The sequence below is a fragment of the Salvelinus namaycush genome, chromosome 20, assembly GCF_016432855.1.
Source record: "Salvelinus namaycush isolate Seneca chromosome 20, SaNama_1.0, whole genome shotgun sequence".
NCBI lineage: Eukaryota > Metazoa > Chordata > Actinopteri > Salmoniformes > Salmonidae > Salvelinus > Salvelinus namaycush.
Genome location: NC_052326.1, coordinates 17,193,669 through 17,217,726, shown reverse-complemented (window position 1 = coordinate 17,217,726; position 24,058 = coordinate 17,193,669). Strand labels below are relative to the sequence as shown.

At 41.5% G+C, this 24,058-nt stretch overlaps 1 protein-coding gene across 1 annotated transcript in view; it reads left to right on the top strand.

Moving 5' to 3' along the window:
* Positions 1–6,529, top strand: part of LOC120065707 (chemokine-like protein TAFA-1) — a 271,320-nt gene extending 264,791 nt beyond the window's left edge. Inside the window, exons 3-4 of the mRNA XM_039016788.1 lie at positions 4,797–4,921; positions 6,503–6,529. Of these exons, the coding sequence (XP_038872716.1) occupies positions 4,797–4,921; positions 6,503–6,529 (152 nt within the window). The remainder of the gene's footprint in view (positions 1–4,796; positions 4,922–6,502) is intronic.
* The last annotated feature ends 17,529 nt before the right edge of the window (positions 6,530–24,058 follow it).

Below are 24,058 nucleotides of genomic sequence, written 5' to 3'. Positions count from 1 at the left end.
GCAGCTATCTACTATTGCGTCTTCTCCCTGTGTCACGCCCTGACCATAGTTTGCTTTGTATGTTTATATGTTTTGTTTGGTCAGGGTGTGATCTGAGTGGGCATTCTATGTTGTATGTCTAGTTTGTCTGTTTCTGTGTTTGGCCTGATATGGTTCTCAATCAGAGGCAGGTGTTAGACGTTGTCTCTGATTGGGAAACATATTTAGGTAGCCTGTTTTGTCTTTTGGTTTGTGGGTGTTTGTCTTCCATGTCAGTGTTTGTCGCCACACGGTACTGTTTCGTTTGTTCACATCGTTTATTGTTTTGTTTAGTGTTCTGAGTTGAATTAAAAATATCATCATGAACACTTACCACGCTGCGCTTTGGTCCTCCTCTCTTTCTCCCGAAGATGATCGTTACACCCTGCTCTCCGTGTCACTCACTCACTCACTTACTCAGAGTAGTGTAAAAGTCAATTAAGTCAGTTAATTGACTGACACTACAAGTCAGTTAAAATTACACATACCCGAGACCCATGACAATCATATCAGACTCTCAGACCCGTGACATAGAAAACGTTTTTGTCCCGTGAAGACCTCTAATGTAGAATTTGATCCATCATGATTGTGCCAATAATATTTTATTTTATTTCACCTTTATTTAACCAGGTAGGCCAGTTGAGAACAAGTTCTCATTTACAACTGTGACCTGGCCAAGATTAAGCAAAGCAGCGCGACAAAAACAACAACACAGAGTTACACATGGGATAAACAAATGTACAGTCAATAACACAATAGAAAAAGTGTATGTACAGTGTGTGCAAATGTAGTAAGATTAGGGAGGTAAGACAATAAATAGGCCATAGAGGCAAAATAAGTATGACAGACAGACAGACATTTTTGTGATGACCAGGCCTTGCACTGTAGGTCATTTACCCAGGGACCACCGTCCTGCTATAATAATCCACATCCCCTCCATAGTTCTCGTCAGGAGAGGAGGGGAAACAGGAGGGGTCATGAAGTCGCTGTGGTTGTGATTTTAGTGTTGGAAGTAGGAAAGGGGGAGGTAGGGTTGGAGTGGACCGCTGGGTAGTGAGGAATGGATCCCAGCCCATAGAATGGAACTTTTCCAGCTGCCATGGTCACTAAGAGAGAGATGTCCTGGCCTGGATTCAATGGATCTGGAGCTCCATATTAACCCTGAGCCTCTCCTTTAGCCCATGTGGCTCTCTTACTCCCTACACATACTGGATCACACAGAAGGGCTGCCAAGTTAAGGCCTGCTATTTAAGTTGGGTTCAAATTGTATCAGTTTAGCTTTTACGATGATGACCTTATGAATTAGATGGAGAAGTCTGCCACTGTCTGCCACTGTCTTATCAATAGACATCTTGTCTCTAAGGTACTGTAACGGTGGTAGAAATGACTTGGAGCTATTTATATATCTTGCACAGAAAGCCATTATGCTGTTTATAATGAGGGCAGAGTTAGTGTCTCTGAGACATGTTTGACAGGCACCTACAATTGACTGGCCCTATAGAAATGACTAACACAGATGTAGACGCTCAGCACACAATGTGAGGAGAAATCAATGTTTCGTGGAGTATAGTAAATACCATTCATCTTTCATGCAAATTATAGGTCATCTTTCAACCCCTCTGGTGAGGCAGCATTTTAATCTCAGCTCTCCCTCTCTCTCCTTCTCTTTTCTCCCTCTCTGTCTCTCTCTTCTCCATTCCAAATAAATAAATAAATATTCTTCGCAGGTATTACGTTACCATTTTCAATTCAGTGGATTCTGCATTCAAAGTGTTGAATATAAATCCTTCTCAATGTTTCCAGGTTCTGCTGTTCATAACAAAAATCAGGAGGTAAATAGAAAACAGGCTCATTGCAGCACAAAACGATCAGAGCCTGGAGCACCAGACTTTATACAGTTGATGGTGTTTGTCCAGCTCAGCCCTGGCTTAACTAGAATAGCATGGAAACAAACATTGGAGCATCTCAGAAAGACCTCATGGTGAGATAATGTTTCCTGCCATCACACATGGGATTGCTGTGTGATTAAGATGGGATGCATATTTACTGAAGCTACACTGTGTGTTAGAAAGACGGGGAGAGAGAGAGAGAAAGAGATATGACAGATGAGTGTGTGGTAATTGCTGTATGTGGTGAACAGCCACGGGGGAGCCTATGGTTAATGTGTGTTTGGTTGGTGTGCGGAGGAAGATAACGCTTTGCTCTGAGCTCTGGTAGCTTCAGCACACGGTTAGGCCATCTTTAGGGGGAGGGGAAGCGTCAGCCTGGGATTGCTGATACTTCACTGAGGAGTCTCTGTGGTTTCTATAAAGCCAATGCAGCGACTGTATGAGTCAGTTCTTCTCGGAATGTTTATGTGTCCAGTGTTTGAAAAGTAGGCTACAGTTCAGCCTGTTCTTGCTCCGTATGTTGCTACAGTTTGTACCACAATGCACAGGAGCTTTACTGTGCCCTGCATTTTTGAAGAGGTGCTTACAAAGACTTGCTACCCTGTAACCTTGGTTACACAGACTACAGAAAAACTTTACCAGAAAGGTGAAACAGGATGTGAGTTGGAAGACCCCAATATGTCTATCTTGACTCAGACATTCAAACTTCCAATCCTATCCAGTTAACTTCATATGGCTGAGATCCCGTTAACAGGAAAGTGAAAGTCCGCCAAATTCAAACAACAGAAATCTCATTATTAAAATTCCTCAAACATACAAGTATTTCACACCATTTTAAAGATAAACTTGCTGTTAATCCCACCACAGTGTCCGAATTCAAAAAGGTTTTACGATTATGTTAAGTCAGTACCTAGTCACAGAAAAACACAGCCATTTTTCCAGCCAAAGAGAGGAGTCACAAAAAGCAGAAATAGAGATAAAATTAATCACTAACCTTTGATGATCTTCATCAGATGACACTCATAGGACTTCAGGTTACACAATACATGTATGTTTTGTTCGATAAAGTTCATATTTATATCCAAAAATCTTAATTTACATTGGCGCATTATGTTCAGTAATGTTTTGCCTCCAAAACATCCGGTGATTTGCAGCGAGCCACATCAATTTACAGAAATACTCATAATAAACATTGATAAAAGATACAAGTAGTATTCATGGAACTTTAGATAAACTTCTCCTTAATGCAACCACGGTGTCAGATTTCAAAAAACTTTACAGAAAAAGCACACCATGCTATAATCTGAGTACAGTGCTCAGAGCCCAAACAAGCCATACAGATATCCGCCATGTTGTGGAGTCAACTGATGTCAGAAATAGTATTATAAATATTCACTTACCTTTGATCTTCATCCAGAATGCACTCCCAGGAATCGCAGTTCCACAATAAATGTTTGTTTTGTTCGATAACATCCATAATTCATGTCCAAATACCTCCTTATTGTTCGCGCGTTTAGTTCCAAAATCCAAATTGATGACGCGCAGGTCAGACAAAAAGTCAAACAGTTCCGTTACAGTTCGTAGAAACATGTCAAACGATGTATAGAATCAATCTTTAGGATGTTTTTAACAGAAATCTTTAATAATGTTTCAACCGGAGAATTCCTTTGTCTGTAGAAATGCGATGGAATGCAGCTAACTCTCACGGGGGCGCGCCTGAGTGAGCCGAGGGCACTCTGCCAGACCCATGACTCAATCAGCTCTCATTCCCTCATCCTTCACAGTAGAAGCATCAAACAAGGTTCTAAAGACTGTTGACATCTAGTGGAAGCCTTAGGAAGTGCAATATGACCCCATAGACACTGTATATAGGATAGGCAAACCTACAAACCTTAGATTTCCCACTTCCTGGTTGGATTTCTTCTCAGGTTTTTGCCTGCCATATGAGTTCTGTTTTACTCACAGACATCATTCAAACAGAAACTTCAGAGTGTTTTCTATCAAAATCTACTAATAATATGCATATCTTAGCTTCTGGGACTGAGTAGCAGGCAGTTTACTCTGGGCACCTTATTCATCCAAGCTACTCAATACTGCCCCCAGCCATAAGAGGGGAATGGAAAAACTTTAGGAAGGTAAGCTAAGCAAAGAGATGCATTCAATCTAATGCTAAACATGTGCATTTAAAATAAAAAAATAATAAGTACAGTAGTACATTTCTGGGTGAAAAGAAGATCATGCAGGACAAACACCAGACTGGCTCATTGCCTTCAATGGGAATGAAGGTTCTATACAAGACATTTATATCACTGAAAACAGATGTATAACGGCAGATGGGTGACACAAAGCACATACTTTCTAAGTCTGAATGTCACAGAAACCACTTTGTGAATTCCTATGGTAGACATGCAATAGGTGCACGCGCACAGGCAGACGTTCACACACACAAACACGCCAACATCTCGATGAGAAGACGGGAAAGAACCTTATTTGTTTTGTCTAATAGCTAGAGGACGTATTTTGTAGATGTTAATGAGAGGCAATTAGTTTTGATTAAAAATAAGATTACTGCTTCTCCATGCAATGCTACTATATCAAAACAAAATAATGATTAATCACTGTTTGGGCAAGACATTATTGTCAACAGCGAGATTCATTTCACAAACTGTACAAATTGCTCTGAGCGAGGAAGGATGAGAACATTAATTTAGAAACGTGTGGGTCTTATCACCATAGTCTGTTCACTTGAGGACTTTTTCATCATACTGAAAAGCTGGAATTATCCTCAATGTGTTTGTGTCTGTTGCCCACGCCTGTGTACCAATATTGTGTGTAATGACAGGTTGGACTCAGCCCTCTCTCTCTGTCTCTCTCTCCCCCCCCCGGCAGCGTCCATTGTGATTGGGAAGTGGTGGTGTGAGATGGAGCCGTGTCTGGAGGGAGAGGAGTGTAAGACTCTGCCTGATAACTCTGGATGGATGTGCGCCTCTGGGAACAAGATCAAGACCACAAGGGTGAGACTCTGCTATGGCCCTAGACAAACACACACATCACACTGAACACAGCACACACACATCACATATACACATCAACACAGCACACACATGCTACTCTCTCACAATGGCTATGGATGTGTCAGATAAGCTATGTGAATCTGTTGGTTAAGTGAGTCGTGGTGAGAAGCCCTCACTAGAAAACAACAACAACCACAACAACCTATCAGGCGGTAAATAGGACCTGAGCGACCATAGCTAGACAAGACAGTTCTGATATAAATGCTTCTGTACATCCACTGGTATACTGCGGTAGGTGCTCATCTCCTTTCACATTCCTATCATTTGGGTAATCGTCTCCTGAATCGTCTCCTGAATCGTCTCCTGTTATTTCATATGAGGAACATTTTCAAAACTCAAGCAGAGTTCAGTGGGAATAAAGTGTGCACTTGACACGTATTGTGCATGTGTTTGTTCTAGTGAGGTGGGCTTTTTAAACTGTAAGCAGAATATCCAATGACCTGCGCCAGAAAAGCGTAAGCAAGGCAGTGAAAAACAGCGTGTTTTTGCCTAAGGGGTAAACTCTTTTAGAAGATAAACTTAAGAGCATGTGCCTTTCCACTGCCAGGCAGTGTGTAAAAAAACAAGATGAAGAATCGGCCGTAAGAAATGAAAATAATAAAAGGAATAAAGTGAGCTCATCTAACACTCTGTGACAGGTTGATCGGCAGATTTGTATTCATTCTATGGGTGCAGCCTCCCGCTTCTCTTAGTGAGTCGTGACCATGACTGAATAGAAATAGAGACTAATGTGATAATGGTGACAGGAACAGCCAGGGAAGGTTAGACCACACAGGGTTTCTCAAGGTTGTTCTGCTTGCTTATGCAATACACAGTCTATACTTGCATGCTATTCCAAGCCTTAAAAGCGAAAAGAAGTTGACCGGATGTTACGATTTTGCCAGCCTGTCAAGGTAAGCAAACTTTAAGAATGCCTCTCAGATGCATTCTTTGGACAACAACGTGAAGTGTGTTTCATAAGTTGGATGTAACCTTGGACGAACCCTCTCGTTGCCAAGCATATTTCCTAAAACAGTGGTTCACAAACCTCTCCTTGGGGACCCCCTACCGTCCTATGTGTTTGATCTATTCCAGAGCTAGCACACCTGATTCAAATTGTCAACTAATCATCAAATCCTTGGTCGCGTTCCTCTGCTCAGACATTGCATGCATCAACCAATGGTTGCGTGACACGTCATCGACTGTGCCGTCGGGCACCAGATTGCGAAAACATATGATGTGGTTAGCTGATACTTAAACTACCTATCCAGGCACCCGTTGAATACATGAATCAGGTAAGCTAATTCAAGGCCACAACAAAATGTTGAAATGTCTGGCCATCCCCGAGGAGAGGTTTGAGAACCACTGTCCTAAAAACTCCTCATATGAATCAATTACTATGTGCAGTACTAGAAGTGATCTGACGTCACTGAACAGGAAGGGATCCTATGTGTGTTCATTAGGGTCAGAGGCAAAGGCTCTACGAAAGGATATACTCCTAAATATCCACATCAACATTTTCTCTTGACCCTCTCTTTGCAGAACACTGCGCCATACTCACCTTTTTAGCTCTGGAAGCAAAATGCAGAGGATGCTTCAACAGAAACTGAGCTGCATTCTTGCTTCTGTAAAGGTTAGTCTCTCTCCAGCTTTTCTTCATGTGCACTTCACTAAACAACTATAGGAGTGTGACTGACTGACTTATGTTCAATGGCTTCTGATTAATTCAAATACTCAGTGAAAAATATTCAACTGTGTGTGTTTACAGAATGTGCATAATTAGGCAAAATGACACAAATACTATGCGCTCTCCCTTCCACTGAAGATTACAGTATAACACACACAGCACATGCAACACGCGCAATATAAATTACGTTCGTCAACAATTTAAAAACGATCTCATGTACAGTACCAGTCAAAAGTTTGGACACACCTTCTCATTCCAGGGTTTTTCTTTATTTTTACTATTTTCTACATTGTAGAATAATGAAGAATAATGAATAGTGAAGACATCAAAACTATGAAATAACAAACATGGAATCATAGAATCATTGGCGACTCTGGGATGCTGATCTTCTAGGCAGAGTTGCAAAGAAAAGCCATACCTCAGACTGACCAATAAAAATAAAAGATTAAGATGGGCAAAAGAACACAGACACTGGACAAAGGAACTCTGCCTAGAAGGCCAGCATCCCGGAGTCGCCTCTTTGCTGTTGACGTTGAGACTGGTGTTTCGCGGGTACTATTTAATTAATCTGCCAGTTGAGGACTTGTGAGGCGTGTGTTTCTCAAACTAGACACTCTAATGTACTTGTCCTCTTGCTCAGTTGTGCATCGGGGCCTCCCACTCCTCTTTCTATTCTGGTTAGTGCCAGTTTGTGCTGTTCTGTGAAGGGAGTAGTACACAGCGTTGTACGAGATCTTCAGTTTATTGGCAATTTCTTGCATGGAATAGCCTTCATTTCTCAGAACAGGAATAGACTGACGAGTTTCAGAAGAAAGGTATTTGTTTCTGGCAATTTGGAACCTGTAATCAAACCCACAAATGATGATGTTCCAGATGCTCAACTAGTCTAAAGAAGGCCAGTTTTATTGCTTCTTTAATCAGAACAACAGTTTTCAGCAGTGCTAACATAATTACAAAAGGGTTTTCTAATGATCAATTAGCCTTTTAAAATGATAAACTTGGATTAGCTAACACAACGTGCCTTATGAACACAGGAGTGATGGTTGCTGATAATAGGCCTCTGTACCTGTTTGTAGATATTCCATTAAAAATCAGCTACAATAATCATTTACAAAATTAACAAAGTCTACACTGTATTTCTGATCGATTTGATGTTATTTTAATGGACAAAAAATTGGTTTTTCTTTCAAAAACAAGGACATTTCTAAGTGACCCCAAACTTTTGAACGGTAGTATATACTGTATATGCAGGCCTCAACCCCTCCCCTGAGAGCACTTGATTCAGTATATCATGCGGCCCTCAGGTTCATTACCAATCAAAAACGTTGATCACTTCATTGTGATCTCTACAGCGTCATTGGCTGGTCGTCATTGACCTTGTGTAGGCTTAAACACTTGTATACACTGATTTATAAAGCCATACTGGGTAAAATGCCACTTTATTTCTGTTCTTTTTTAATCAGGTCGGTATATAAATATAAATGACGGTCCCATGCTCAATTGCTTTTAACAGTAGCAAGAATTATAACAGGTCATGGTAGAAATAGTTTAAGGTACTCAGCTCCGTGGTTTTGGAATTCTCTCCTGAACATTTGAACATTTGATGATCTAGTCACGTTGGTGGAGTTTTAACACTTGATCGATGTAAATATCACAAGTGTAATTGTCTTTAGGACAGCTGTTTTCTAGTGACTTTCGTGTTTTTTTTTTACGTAATATGTAATTGTTTTACTGTATGTGTGTCTATAGTTTTTTTTATGTTGTGTTAGTGTATGTCAGTTGTTTTGTCTGAAACTTTGTTCCCCTGCTGCTATTGGAAAAAGCATTGCTATCTCAATGAGAAAAACCTGTATAAATAAAGGTTACATTTTTAAAAAAACTACGTATAAATAAAAAAAGACATCTCAACATCAACTGTTCAGAGGAGACTGTGTGAATCTGGCCTTCGTGGTTGAATTTCTGCAGCCACTAATAAAGGACACCAATAATAAGAAGAGACTTGCTTGGGTCAAGAAACACGAGCAATGGACATTAGACTGGTGTCCTTTGGTCTGAGATCTTTGGTTCCAACTGCCGTGTCTTTGTGAGAAGGAGAGTAGGTGAACGGATGATCTCCGCATGTGTGGTTCCCACCGTGAAGCATGGAGGAGGAGGTGTGATGGTGTGGGGGTGCTTTGCTGGTGACTCTGTCTGTGATTTACTTAGAATTCAAGGCACACTTAACCAGCATGGCTACCACAGCATTCTGCAGCAATTCGTCATCCCATCTGGTCTGCGCTTAGCGGGACTATCATTTGTTTTTCAACAGGACAATGACCCAACACACCTCCAGGCTGTGTAAGGGCTATTTGACCAAGAAGGAGAGTGATGGAGTGCTGTATCAGATGACCTGGCCTCCACAATCACTCAACCTCAACGCAGTTGAGAAGGTTTGGGATGAGTTGGACCGCAGAGTGAAGGAAAAGCTGTCAACAAGTGCTCAGCATATGTGGGAACTCCTTCAAGATGTCTGGAACAGCATTCCTAGTGAAGCTGATTGGGAGAAGCCCAAGAGTGTGCAAAGCTGTTGTCAAGGAAAGGGTGGCTACTTTGAAGAATCTGAAATATAAAATTGATTTTGATTTAACACTTTTTTGTTACTACAGGATTCCATATTTGTTATTTCATAGTTTTGATGTTTTCACTATTATTCTACAATATAGAAAATAGTAAAAAAAATGTAAGAAAAACCCTTGACTGAGTAGGTGTGTCCAAACTTTTGACTGGTACTGTACATCTGGAAATACAAAGATATGCATGCCGCCTGTCAACACACACACACACACACACACACACACACACACACACACACACACACACACACACACACACACACACACACACACACACACACACACACACACACACGTATACAAACAGACACAGCCCTGGCCATTTGCTGATCTGGTCAGATCAGTGTGTAATAGTAGGATCAGTCCCTCTCTCTCATCCATTCTCTCCTTTGTTTCATGTCCTATTTTGCTACTGGGTACTGTGTGAATTAGATTACAGTGCATAGTCCCAGTCTGCCAATCCCATTATGAATTGCTAATCTCGGATATGTGTGTGTGTGTGTGTGTGTGTGTGTGTGTGTGTGTGTGTGTGTGTGTGTGTGTGTGTGTGTGTGTGTGTGTGTGTGTGTGTGTGTGTGTGTGTGTGTGTGTGTGTGTGTGGTGTGTGTGTGTGGTGTGTGTTTGTCTGACACCCTTGGGTATGTCTGTCTTCTGCCCCTCTTGTTGTGTGGGTTGTTATCAGAGGCTACTTTATGTCCTGATCTGCCTCTAACGTGGGGCATTTAGACAACTATCAGTGGACAGCATAGACAACAGACTATTTAAAAGGGTTTTATTTCCCTCTCTGTATTCCTGTTTTAATCAACATCCTTCATTCTTTCTGCATTGAGGGCAAATAACCTCATCTGTATTTGTTTCGTTATCCTCCAGTAAATCCTACAGGAATTTTTTTCCCCCTTTTCATTTCACCTGCAGGTTTTCATTTGGCTCTGAACAGCCTCAGTGAAATGCAATCACACACACACACACACACACACACACACACACACACACACACACACACACACACACACACACACACACACACACACACACACACACACACACACACACACACACACACACACACATACACATATAAATACATCAGCTTTAGTACTCGTTTTTTAAATTGGCATGAACGTAAGAAGCTGACAAAGCGAGTGCCTGACAGACTTTTTTTTCTGTATTTTTCTTGCTGTCTTTCAGAGGGGGAGCCCTGCTTGCCTGTACTCTATCAGCAGCAGACAAGGCAGGCCTTTTGTTTGAGGAAGTCACAGTGAAGGGAACTGGGGAGGGACCCCTCCAAACACACGCCCAGCATAGATCCACGTTACCCGCTCCATTGGCTAAATAGATCAATCCATTTCTTCTCACGCCATACAATTACATGGAAAAGGGAGAGAACAAAAAAAAGCTGAAATGTAACATCTTGTCTTCATTCTGCTTACCTGCCCCTTTTGTTATAAGGATCTAATTATGTGAAGGCTTCAATAAAATCAAGAATCCCTACCAGACAGACAGTACATGTCACCAGACAGATTGACTGTTAGCCCAGGATCATTCATGGCTGAGAGAAGAAGAAGAAACTGATAACAGCCATTTCACTAATACTTTGGTAGTTTCCTAGCTGTTGCCTCAGTATGTAAATTCAGTATATGCTTTGCTGTTTCAAGAAGCACATGTTGTCTATTAGAAGTACCAGAAGGCACATGTTCAAGCCAGTCACAAATAACAACAGGATATATCCCATCTGGAGGCTTGTTCAGAGCAAAGTGCAACAAACGCATCAACATCAAATGTGTTGAATAAGAGAAATCATAAATTAATTGATCAATTGAAATACTGGCACCACTCCACACAGTAAAATCATGTTTTCAACTTACACTACCGTTCAAAAGTTTGGGGTCACTTAGAAATGTCCTTGTTTTTGAAAGAAAAGCCCATCAGAAATACAGTGTAGACATTGTTAATGTTGTAAATTACTATTGTAGCTGGAAATGGCAGATTTTTAATGGAATATCTACATAGGCGTACAGAGGCCCATTATCAGCAACCATCACTCCTGTGTTCCAATGGTACGTTGTGTTAGCTAATCCGTTTATCATTTTAAAAGGCTAATTGATCATTAGAAAACCCTCTTGCAATTATGTTAGCACAGCTGTAAACTGTTGTTCTGATTAAAGAAGCAATAAAACTGGCCTTCTTTAGACTAGTTGAGTATCTGGAGCTTCAACATTTGTGGGTTCGATTACAGGCTGGTTCTGAGAAATGAAGGCTATTCCATGCAAGAAATTGCCAAGAAACTGGAGATCTTGTACAACGAAGTGTACTACTCCCTTCACAGAACAGTGAAAACTGTCTCTAACCAGAATAGAAAGAGGAGTGGGAAGCCCCGGTGCACAACTGAGCAAGAAGGCAAGTACATTAGAGTGTCTAGTTTGAGAAACAGACGCCTCACAAGTCCTCAACTGCCAGCTTCATTAAATAGTACCCGCAAAACATCAGTCTCGGGCCTCCCGGGTGGCGCAGTGGTCTAGGGCACTGCATCGCAGCGCTAGCTGTGCCACCAGAGTCTCTGGGTTCACGCCCAGGCTCTGTCGCAGCCGGCCGCGACCGGGGGGTCCGTGGGGCGACGCACAATTGGCCTAGCGTCGTCCGGGTTAGGGAGGGTTTGGCCGGTAGGGATATCCTTGTCTCATCGCGCTCCAGCGACTCCTGTGGCGGGCCGGGCGCAGTGCGCGCTAACCAAGGGGGGCGGGTGCACAGTGTTTCCTCCGACACATTGGTGCGGCTGGCTTCCGGGTTGGAGGCGTGCTGTGTTAAGAAGCAGTGCGGCTTGGTTGGGTTGTGCTTCGGAGGACGCATGACTTTCGACCTTCGTCTCTCCCGAGCCCGTACGGGAGTTGTAGCGATGAGACAAGATAGTAATTACTAGCGATTGGATACCACGAAAATTGGGGAGAAAAGGGGGTAAAATAAAAAAATAAAAAAAACACCAGTCTCAACGTCAACAGTGAAGAGGTGACTCCGGGATGCTGGCCTTCTAGGCAGAGTTGCAAAGAAAAAGCCATATCTCAGACTGGCCAATAAAAATAAAAGATTAAGATGGACAAAAGAATACAGACACTGGACAGAGGAACTCTGTCTAGAAGGCCAGCATTCCGGAGTCGCCTCTTCACTGTTGATGTTGAGACTGGTGTTTTGCGGGTACTATTTAATGAAGCCTTCATTTCTCAGAACAAGAATAGACTGACGAGTTTCAGAAGAAAGTTTGTTTGTTTCTGGCCATTTGGAGCCTGTAATCGAACCCACAAACAGTAGTGTATATTTTTTTGGTAATAGTTTACATTAACCATCCGTCCACATTTTGCTTTCATAATAATGACATGACAGCTGATGTAAGCTTAAAGGTGTAGTCATGTAACGGCTGTCTTCGTCCTCCTCGTCTGAGGAGGAGTAGGAGATATCGGACCAATATGCAGCGTGGTGAGTATTCATATTTATTTAGAATACTTGAAACAAACAAACAAAAATAACGAATAAACGAATGAACACGAAACAGTCCCGTATGGTGAACAAACACAGAAACAGGAACAATCACCCACCAACCACAATACAAAACAGGCTACCTAAACATGGCTCCCAATCAGAGACAACGACAAACACCTGCCTCTGACTGAGAACCATATCAGGCCAAACACATAGAAATAGACAAACTATACAAATAACATAGAATGCCCACTCAGATCACACCCTGACCAAACAAAACATAGAAACATACACAGCAAACTATGGTCAGGGCGTGACAAGTCTACAGTTGCTACATACATTTTTGGACTTATAAATTAATGATATGTACCCATTGATTGTTGAAGAATATACTGCAACTTCTAAATGCCTTATGAGCTTAGTTCAATTGTCTTACCCCATCCGAACCCAAAATTTGATCTTGTTTTACTCCAATGTTTTTAAACAAAGTAAATGTAAACATATACTGTAGCCTCAAAACACGGTTAAAACTAGAATTGTGATATCATGGATGGTCATTGCGTACATACCTCTGTCTATGAATTTGAGTGGTTACATTTATCCAGCCCCATCCCTCCACTTTCTAATTGTTTCAACTGCTGATTACCGCATTAACTGTCTTAACAGTAGACAAAGTAGAAGACAAACTTTGGTTTTGTAGTGGGGTAATATTTGATATGTGTATATTATACTGTGTATACTTCACACACGACCCGTGATAAGACCATGTCATTTGTACATTAACAAAGTGTATTAGAAAGTATATCTGACTCCATTTAACATTATAGTAAAATCTTGTGCAATCAAGTATTATGTGTTTAGCTGACCAAGATCAAGGAATGGTCATGAGAAGTGAATATCAAAGCAAGTATTCACATTCAAGGCATAACGCTTAAGTTACAAGGCAATACTGACATTAACTTCTTCGGGGTAGGGGGCAGCATTTTCACTTTTGGATAAATAGCATGCCCAAATTCAACTGCCTGCTACTCATCCCCAGAATATAAGATATGCATATTATTAGTAGATTTTAACATAGCATCATTCTAAGGTTAACTAGGACAAAGCATGAACAAAGAGATGCGTATTAGGCCAGAGGCCTAGAAGCCTAGGAAATTAGAATATATCACACAACCTTTCGCCAATGGACAGGATACAGTATAAGAGAGAGAGAGAAAAACAGACCTTAATTTTATTTATAACATCTGAAGGTGTAAAACCTACCACCATTGACCAATCAAACAATACCAATACACATGGTTAGCAGATGTTATTGCGAGCGTAGCGAAATGCTCTTGCTTCTAGATCCGACAGTGCAGCAGTATCTAAGATGTAATATCTAACAATTCCACAACAAAACCTAATATCTAACAAATTCCACAACAAAACTTAATACATCAAACATTTTCGTAAAAAACAAAACAATAAAGCTTTGTGTTCCTGTTTTTTTTTTCTTGTTTTCTCTCGCTGTTGGTGTTAGGTGCACTTGATTCAGCAGCCCTAGCACCGGGAAGGCAAATTGTTCCCATTTTTAACCATTGCATGTGTCTGAAGGTAAAACTCCACCTACCCAGCAGTCCCAGATAGCAAATCAAGTGCACCTATAGGCCTACCACTGACCAATCAGATAGCTCGTAACACCGTGTCTGCACAGTGTCTGCACACTGTAATAGGAAGCATTGAACGCACAGCAAAGTTGATAATGTGAGATTTAAAAAGTTTTAAAACCATGAGTAGAGACAACAGCAAAGAGCTGCTGTGTTTATGAGTAAGTTTAAGTTGTTATTCAGCACTGTCAACACTTTGTTCAACAGTTTAATAGTTCATAAAATGCACGTTCTCCCAAATTCCACTCACACTACAACCAGCACTGCAGCGTCAATGAATGAGTATAGCAAAGTGTTTCGATAAGCTTGCGTTGTTATTTGAGGCATGTCTTTTTTAATATCGAGGAATTTTTCAACAACATAAATTGGTGCACGAGGCAGAAATACTGCAGCTGGAAGACTATGTCCCCTTTTCTCAGCGGAAAGAGAGAGGAGGGATGGTGAATCGGGTAAGAGGCAGCCTCACAGCTGCTCCCTCCCTCCCCTCAAACTGACTATCAGATGCAGGCCATCAGTCCAGTAAAAAGAAAGTGAATTATTATGCTCACTCAGCTGTTCGTCACAAGGAATACAACAAATTATCTATTACCAGTGTGGTCATATACCTTAAATGTTGAAATATGTAATTTCAAAATTGTCTTAGAAGAACAACATTGGCAGGACAATTCAAGCATATCCAATATGCAGTGATAATGTATTGGGCCTATCGCCTACTGCACAAACCTCATTGCTACAGAACTGTTTTTAATTGGTTAATGTTGCATAGGCATACTCTTTTTTAGTCCTGTTATTTTTTTTTCTGAGCGTTAGATCTCGGCTTGCATTTTGAAAATGTTAGTGACCGCTGCTGTAGAGAGAGAGATACATTTTGGCCCTCAGAGGGGGGAAGGGCGTACTGGTCCTTAAAGCATTGTCATTTGTGTTTTGCTGCACCATTTGCCATGCAGCCCCAGGTGACAGAGAGACATAGTTTAGGGCCGAGCCTACAGTGTCATAAAGGGATTTGTCATAAGCTGACATCAACTGCCTTCACTGTTAATGTCATCTGTCATGTCATTCTCATAACAGTGTTATGTAGGCCTTATGATGGAAGGTTCATGTAAAGTGGTTCTGCTTGCTTCTACTCTTTTGCTCTATACACATTGTCAGTGTCACATTAAATGGATCTTGATGTATGTTGTTGTTGTCTGGAGTTTTCTGTTCCTTGAGGGGGTTTCGTTGCTTTTCAAAGAAGTTCCTCAACAAATGGAATGGATGTGTTCAGCACTTAACGAGAAACAGAAGGAAAGAGAATGTATACATGATTTCGCTAAGGCAATTGTCCTTGGCTCTTTTTACTTATTGATGTCTATGCAAATTGCATTTTAATGTGGCCTGTAAATTAGAATGCAGAGGGCTTCGTTTCCAACAGAAAAAAAAGTTTGGGAATCCTTTTCCAATCCATCCCTACCTGCTGCTGCTCTGTTCCTTTCCAGAGAAGGGGACAGAACAGAGGACAGCTGAAATGACAGCATGTGCATATAATGTAACAAACCTCTATGGGATTCAGTCTGTCTCTCTGTGGGAGAAGCAGGCGTAATGACAACTGTGCTTGTTATATTAGAGGTCACTTTCTGCTGGAACAAACTGTGACATTTGGCCATTCATTGGTTGATAGAGATGAAACAGATGCAAATGCTGGACAGCTAAGCCCTAAGGATTAGCTCTCTGACCAAAGGGGCTAGTTCTGTATAAAGAGAAGAGAAGGGGGAGAGTACACGTGGTACCTGCTACTGTAAGGCTGTGGCCTGGTAAAGAGAAAAAGTGAGTCAAGCTACATTTGAATGGGAATGATCGAGTCGTCATGTTACACTAAGTCAGACTTTCCTATATGGTGTTTATGGTTGTGAATGTTGTCTAAAACTATATCACTCCAGCTTTGAAAAAAGGTGGCACTTATCTTAAAAATGTTGAATGTCATCACAATGTTATACCATGATAGTGAACCATAAAAAAGTATGCTAACATAGGACTATGGACAGGAGAGTTGGGTTGACAGAGGTGTTGCACACTAACAAACTGCATGAAGATTCTGACCTGTCAGAGAGAAGCTATAAGCCTCCACATCATTCCACCATCCACCCCCACAATTTCCAAATTACGACACAGACCTATTAGTATGAGCTGTGCCCAGGGCCCCGAGGGGTCCCCCAGGGTCCTGTCCCTGTCTCAATCACACACACACACCTGGCTGCCACCACCAGCAGAGACCTGTGGATGGAAATGTCATTGTGAGCAGTGTGAGGGCGAGACCAGAGCCACCGGGTTTGACATTTTTTTATTAGCTCCACGTTGTGCAGGGTGTGTCCCCTATTCTATGTCCTCATTTCTGATTATTAAACAGGATTTATCAGAGAGTCAAAGTTTTAGATTGATTGCTGTGAATGTTGTTGATTTCGGTAAATGAGCATTTGAGTAAATATCAAACATAATATCACATTTTTGAGGAGATGTTAACTTTTAAATGATATATTGAGACACACTGTCAACATTGGAAAACATACCGTGTGTGTAACCAAGACGAGACAAAGGGGATTCAGTAGGTAAAGATTGAGCAGTCTGGTTCATCATGGACATACTGAGCACCTTATTCAACCCTCTGAAAAGCCTTCTATAGCTGCCTGAGGGCTGCACAATGTGCCATTGAAATCCAGCCAGATTCACGACTGACACTAAATAAGAGTTGTTGAATTTAAACCACAGGGAGACAGTCAGGCTTACGTCCCTTTTAGCAGAACCAAAGTCACTTCACTGCGCTCAGATAGACAGGCTGAAATACTGAGAGATGATTGGCTGGTTTTGTTTGAGGAAGCACAGGCTTTTCCATGACGTTGATCATGGGTAAAGAAGTGTGAAGTAATAAAGCAGAAAATATGCCACAGTGATATTACCCAGAGCAGACAAACACAGCAAGGAAACACACCAAGGTTTTTGCACCGACACTCTCTGATATCTCATGGATGAGAATGTACCTCAGTTTCGATGTTGCTCACTCTCACAAAAGCTGTCTGTTTTTAGCAATAACAGCAGAGGGGAGGTGAGAGAGATGAGCCTCTCAGTTCAAAAGACCTCTTGTTTTGACATGTGGAATGGAGAAACTCCTCGGGGTGTAATCCTCACGCACTTGTATGCCTTTGTTCTCTCTAAGTGTGTGTGTGTTTCTCTTCTCCTCTTCCCTGTGTGTTTCAGATTCACCCCAGGACCTAACAAAGAGCTCCCTTGCAGGCTCCCAGCCAGGATCCCCTCCCTCCGAACGGACTAAAACTATTACATCAACTGGATTACCTGTGACTGCAAAAAAAGGATATCCTCCTAGATAAAACAGCTTCGCTCGGGTGGTGCCAAGGATTTTAGACCAGACTAATCCCTTTTTGATCAATGAGCCTCACGTCGGGACTCTCCTCCACAACAACCACGGCCAATTTCCTACATGCTCTTTTTTTCTCCCTTTCGAAACTAAAACAGCTTAGCAGGGGTTATTTAGAGGTTGTAAAAACGTTATTTGAAGACACTAACGCCTCCCCAAAGGTAAACTGTATTATCCTCACTGAGCCTCAGTGCCACTGAGCAAGGGATCCTACAGGATCAGTGGCACGTTGGAGGGACATTATGTGGGGATCGATTGAACCTTTTTCAATAATCCTTGTCATCGGCGTCCATCTTAGAAGCGACATCTCAGCATGCCAGCTTTGTTGTGACTGTGCGGAGCCTGGGCAGTGACCCTGACTGCTGTCGACTCTGCCTACGCAACGCAATACCCCCAGGAACAACAATAACACAGCGCTGATTAAACAGACACTCAGAGGTCACAGGGGTCAACCCAGGGGCCCATAGTCACTGTCCATGATTGACATGTCATTCAGAACTGTTCTTTGTTGGCACGCTCTATGTAATTCATTGGAGCTTTTTCTTTGTACATAGTATACTTGTGTGTATATATACTGTAAATACAGGATAAAGAAGGCAGTTTGAGGGCTCTCTTATACAGTAAACATATCCTGCAAGGAGATCCTTCCATGGAATTCTTCAGTTCTATCCCTGATTATGAAGTACAGTGAATTCCTAGTCAAAGGTAGTGGTTGAATATCCTCTCTGTGTATAGGACTGTTTGCAGTGTTTGATTTCATTGAGAATCTCTGGAATACACTTTGCGGGATCATAATGAGAAAGTATTGGTCTCATTCACCCTTCAGTGATGTGCTTGGAAAACAGGAATCCCTGTAGCTTCTGTAAAGATTATTAAACCACTGTACAGAACTGCCTCACAAAAGAAACAAGCATCAACAGTGACCCAAGTCCTCTTTTTTTGTTATAAATTATAGATAACAACAGTGCAACTGGGTCCAGTATCTGAGACTTATTTTATGTCCTGTGTCTGCTATTGAGAATGGTTGTGGACTTGACTTTGCTTGTTGTGCATAGATTCCACACTGACACACTGAAAGACTTCCCAGAGGATATTTTGGAAAATACATTGAGAAAGTATTGGACACATTGAACAGACATGCAGTACCTTCACTAGATATACATACAGTCTTATCAGAATTAAAGGGGTTTTCTATAATGAGTTTCCTGTCTCCCTTTACTAAAAGTTTACTGTTTTAATGTGGGTGCTTTTCCTTGTGGTGCGTACATTCATAATTTCCTCTAAGTGCCATCTATATTGTGAACAGATACGTATTACACCATTTGTCTGAGTCAAAACTCAGTCAACAACACTTTTAACAAGTATTAAAATAACTGGCGGAAATATGCATACACACAGACATGCTCAAAAACACGCACACGCACACACACACACACACACACAAATGAGTGTGTGATTGTTCATTTACACAACTCCCTTGGTGCCAAAGAGAATTTATCAAAATAACATATTCAATGAATTTATGCAATTAGAATAAAGATTTCCAATATCGTGCCCAGCTATATCTGTTGATGCAGAGTTGTCTCATCTCCCTACAGACACACTTCTGTATATTAGTCATTTAGAAATTCTGCTTTTTTGTGCCGTTTGGTTCCTCACTGCACAGTCACAGAAGGTATCAAACTGACAGACACATCAATCTCCCAGCGGTCTTGCCAAAATCACACAGGAAGATATGCAGAGAGAGAGAGATGGAATGTGTGTTTTCTCTTCCTCAATGAGCCGTTCCAATTCCCCCTCTTTGTTTGTTTCATATCTAATAGGATTCAGAGCTTCCTGTGGTGTCATTGTGTCTGTACAGAACAACATGACTGAGTGTGTATATTGCAGTGAGGTAGAGGAGCGGGAGAATCTAAAGTTTCTAAAGGGAAGATATGGTGCTGTGACATACTGTGAAGATTATCCTTAAATGCATGAGGATGTACACATCATAGGGTTTTTCTCTCCTTGTTTATGCAGGTTCTAAAGTGGATTGTGTTTAAAGGGTGCTCTTGGATAAGTGCTGGAAGAGAAGTAGAGATATGTTTGTTCTTTGTTCTCTTTTATGCACTCCACTTCTGTGCAGAGATGATGGAGTCATGCTGTGGAGGGAGGTCCTGCTCCATTTTAGGCGGAGTAGAGCTGAACGCAACCTGCATAGATAACAGACCTCGGTTCTCTCCCTCTCCACATTATTATTACAATGTCACAGGCAACACGTCAATCACGCCCCCCAGCCTCCCTCTGAGAAGCAACCATGTCCGCATCAACCTGTACCGCTATTCTCCAGCCGACAGCATGACAGCTGATAGAACACTACACTTATGGAACACTACACTTATGGAACACTAATACTGATGGAGCACTACACTTATGGAACACTACACTTATGGAACACTACACTTATGGAACACTACACTTATGGAACACTACACTTATGGAACACTAATACTGATGGAACACTAATACTGATGGAACACTACACTTATGGAACACTAATACTAATGGAACACTAATACTGATGGAACACTACACTTATGGAACACTACACTTATGGAACACTACACTTATGGAACACTAATACTAATGGAACACTAATACTGATGGAACACTACACTTATGGAACACTACACTTATGGAACACTAATACTAATGGAACACTAATACTGATGGAACACTACACTTATGGAACACTACACTTATGGAACACTACACTTATGGAACACTAATACTAATGGAACACTAATACTGATGGAACACTACACTTATGGAACACTAATACTAATGGAACACTAATACTGATGGAACACTACACTTATGGAACACTACACTTATGGAACACTACACTTATGGAACACTAATACTAATGGAACACTAATACTGATGGAACACTACACCTATGGAACACTACACTTATGGAACACTAATATTAATGGAGCACTACACTGATGGAACACTACACTGATGGAGCACTAATACTGATGGATCACTACACTGATGGAACACTAATACTGATGGAACACTACACTGATGGAACACTTAAGTGATAATGCCCAAGAAGCCGGTGTTTGGAGGATATATTGGCACGGGTGTTGTTAGGCCCGAGACGAAGTCGGTTGCCAGAGACGCGACCCAATCGTTCAGTCTTTTTGTTCTGTATCTATGGACGCGACCCAGTCGTTCAGTCTTTTTGTTCTGTATCTATGGACGCGACCCAGTCGTTCAGTCTTTTTGTTCTGTATCTATGGACGCGACCCAGTCGTTCCATTCTAAATGTTCTATTGCCATACTGGCTGGCAACGTTCTTATCCCTTGCCTGCTAGCTAGCCAACTACGGCTAACTTACAGTCCCGTCAAACAGTGCAGCCAGAATAACAACAGTAGCAGCATTTGTTTAAGCTGTTTTCAAGTGACATTTATTTGGATAAATCCATAACAATGAGCTAATGAGACATTATTTCGCCTGGCATGGAAAATGTGCTCTCTCGTTAGGACACTGTTGTTCAGAGGAGCTAGCCAACAACACAGCTAACAATCACTTCAAACTGAAGCTGGAAAGACTGCAAACTAGCTGCACTTCATTTTGTTTTACCTGTTTTCTATTGATAGTTCTTTGTATATATCCATAAAAATGATGCCAGCTGATTAATGATTTTGACTGGCTGAGAAACGTTGTCTCCCTCTCTCTCGTCCCGACTCCCGACACCTACACGTTCATTACTATGGGACAGTTGAAGATGTAATTTGAAAATTGAAACAATGTTGTAAATGTCGGAGGGAGTCGGTTTATACAAATCTCCACTGTTGAAAACGAAATGTTAGTCTAAAAGAAATGTGAGATAATGTCTAGATGCTTCTTATAGTGGAGATCAAGTTTATAACTTCCCCTGTCTGGGATGATGAGACAGTGGATTGCGCAGTCATATGGAACAGAGTAAATAGGCACTTTAACATCATAGATTTAGCCAGTGGTAACTTGTGGAATAGACACTGGAATGCGCTTTTAACCAATCAGCCGTTGTATAATGCACTGATGGAACACTACACTGGTCAAGTGTTCAATGGGATTGATTGGAACTTCCAACACAACTTCCATTAACTTTAAATAGGTACAACTACTACAGTTGACTATATCTGGTGAAAACACTTTCTATCAGACTATAATTTGTGAATTCAATGATCAATGAGTTCAATCTGTCTTCAAAACCTGTAAAGTAGACTCAGTCGGGGCTCCCGAGTGGCACAGCGGTCTAAGGCACTGCATCTCAGTACTAGAGGCGTCATTACAGACACCCTGGTTAAAATTCAGGCTGTATCACAACCGGCAGTGATTGGGAGTCCAATATGGCAGGGCAAAATTGACACAGCATCGTCCGGGTTTGGCCGGTGTAAGGCCGTCATTGTAAATAAGAATTTGTTCTTAACTAACTTGCCAAGTTAAATGAAGGTAAAAAATAAAATTAAAAATAGGGACCATGACTCATCCCAAATGTCACCTTTCCACTGATCTCTGCCAGATGTCTAAAGTCTCCCAAACATCATTAATGACCTCAAACGTCTTCTTAATGACAGCTGTTCAGTGGTTGCAGCGTCTGACTTTGATGCCTAGTTATTAGCCCAGATCCATTTGGTGAGGAAAAGACTTCAGAGAAAAAAAGTGGCCACAGTATACTAGATTTTGAGTTCTTTATAACAGCGCAAGCAAAGTGGAATGGGATTATTATTATAGTAGGCGTGTCAGCAAAGCTGTCGTGATTGAGCTGCTGTAGTGTAGAATAAAGATCTGAAGTCTTTATTCACTCCAATAGCCAATTGCAGTCAACTTGACTTTTGAATAATTGTGAAGGTATAAATGTAATAGGCCTAACAATAGTTTATGATTGGTAGTATGTGTGTTGATGTTTTGCTGTAAAACTTAATTATCCCTTATATACTGTAGGTGAAACATACACTGAGTGTACAAAACATTAGGAAGACCTTCCTAATATTAAGTTGCACCCCCTTTTGCCCTCAGAACAGCCTCAATTTGTCAGGCATGGACTCTACCAGGTGTCAAAAGTGTTCCACAGGGATACTGGCGCATGTTGACTCCAATGCTTTCCACAGTTATGTCAAGATGGGTGGGGGACCATTGCTGATACACACGGGAAACTGTTGAGCGTGAAAAACCCAGCAGCTGTGCAGTTCTTGACACACTCAAACCGGTGCACCTGGCACCTACTACCATACCCCATTCAAAGGAAACTTAAATATTTTGTCTTGCCCATTCACCATCTGAATGGCAAATACACACAATCCATGTCACAAATATCTCAAGGCTTAAAAATCCTTTTGTCTCCTCCCCTTCATATACACTGATTGAAGTGGATTTTACAAGTGACATCAATAAGGGATCATTGCTTTCACCTGGATTCAGCTGGTCAGTCTATGTCATTGTACACTCACTGTATATGGTAGGAGATAACATAAACAGATTGTTTTGCAGTGACATTTTTAAGTAGCCCGAACTAATTTTTCCACATGTAACACACAGCTATATTGTCGTTTCTGAAGTTTTTGGCAAAATCACAACTCGACACAATACAATCGGAAACAGATTGCCACACTGTTCCAACACAATTCCTTGTGACAAATGAATGCACACTCTAATAGACACCCAATACATCACTGTCTGCCTCCCTTGACACTGCACAATGCCCATGAACCGCCAACACACTTTACAGTCAAATGACTTGCCAGTCTATGACTGTCAGCTGCGATGATAATGATAAGCCGGGATGACAATTCTCCACCATATTTTCTCCCCAGAAAGCAAAGTCAACCCAAAAGCCACTACCCTGAGACGGGCCCAACAATGAGATCCATCATGTTCCTCATGAATGGTTATGTGCAGTACATGACAGGGCTTGTTCCACAAGGGGCGCTGGGGCCACAGCACTCTCGGCTTCCTGGGAGATTTCAAACTTCACACTTTCCATTAAACAGAGACCATTTTTCATCACAATGTCTCCACAGAATCAGCCACACGTCAGCATAGTGACTCTCAATCGTTTTCCACTCGAGAGTGAATGACCCAGAGCTGTGTTCCAAACTGGGGCGGGGGGGAGTGAGAGAGAGTGAGAGTGAGAGAGAGTGAGAGAGAGAGAGAGAGAGAGAGAGAGAGAGAGAGAGAGAGAGAGAGAGAGAGAGAGAGAGAGAGAGAGAGAGAGAGAGAGAGAGAGAGAACTAATATCATGC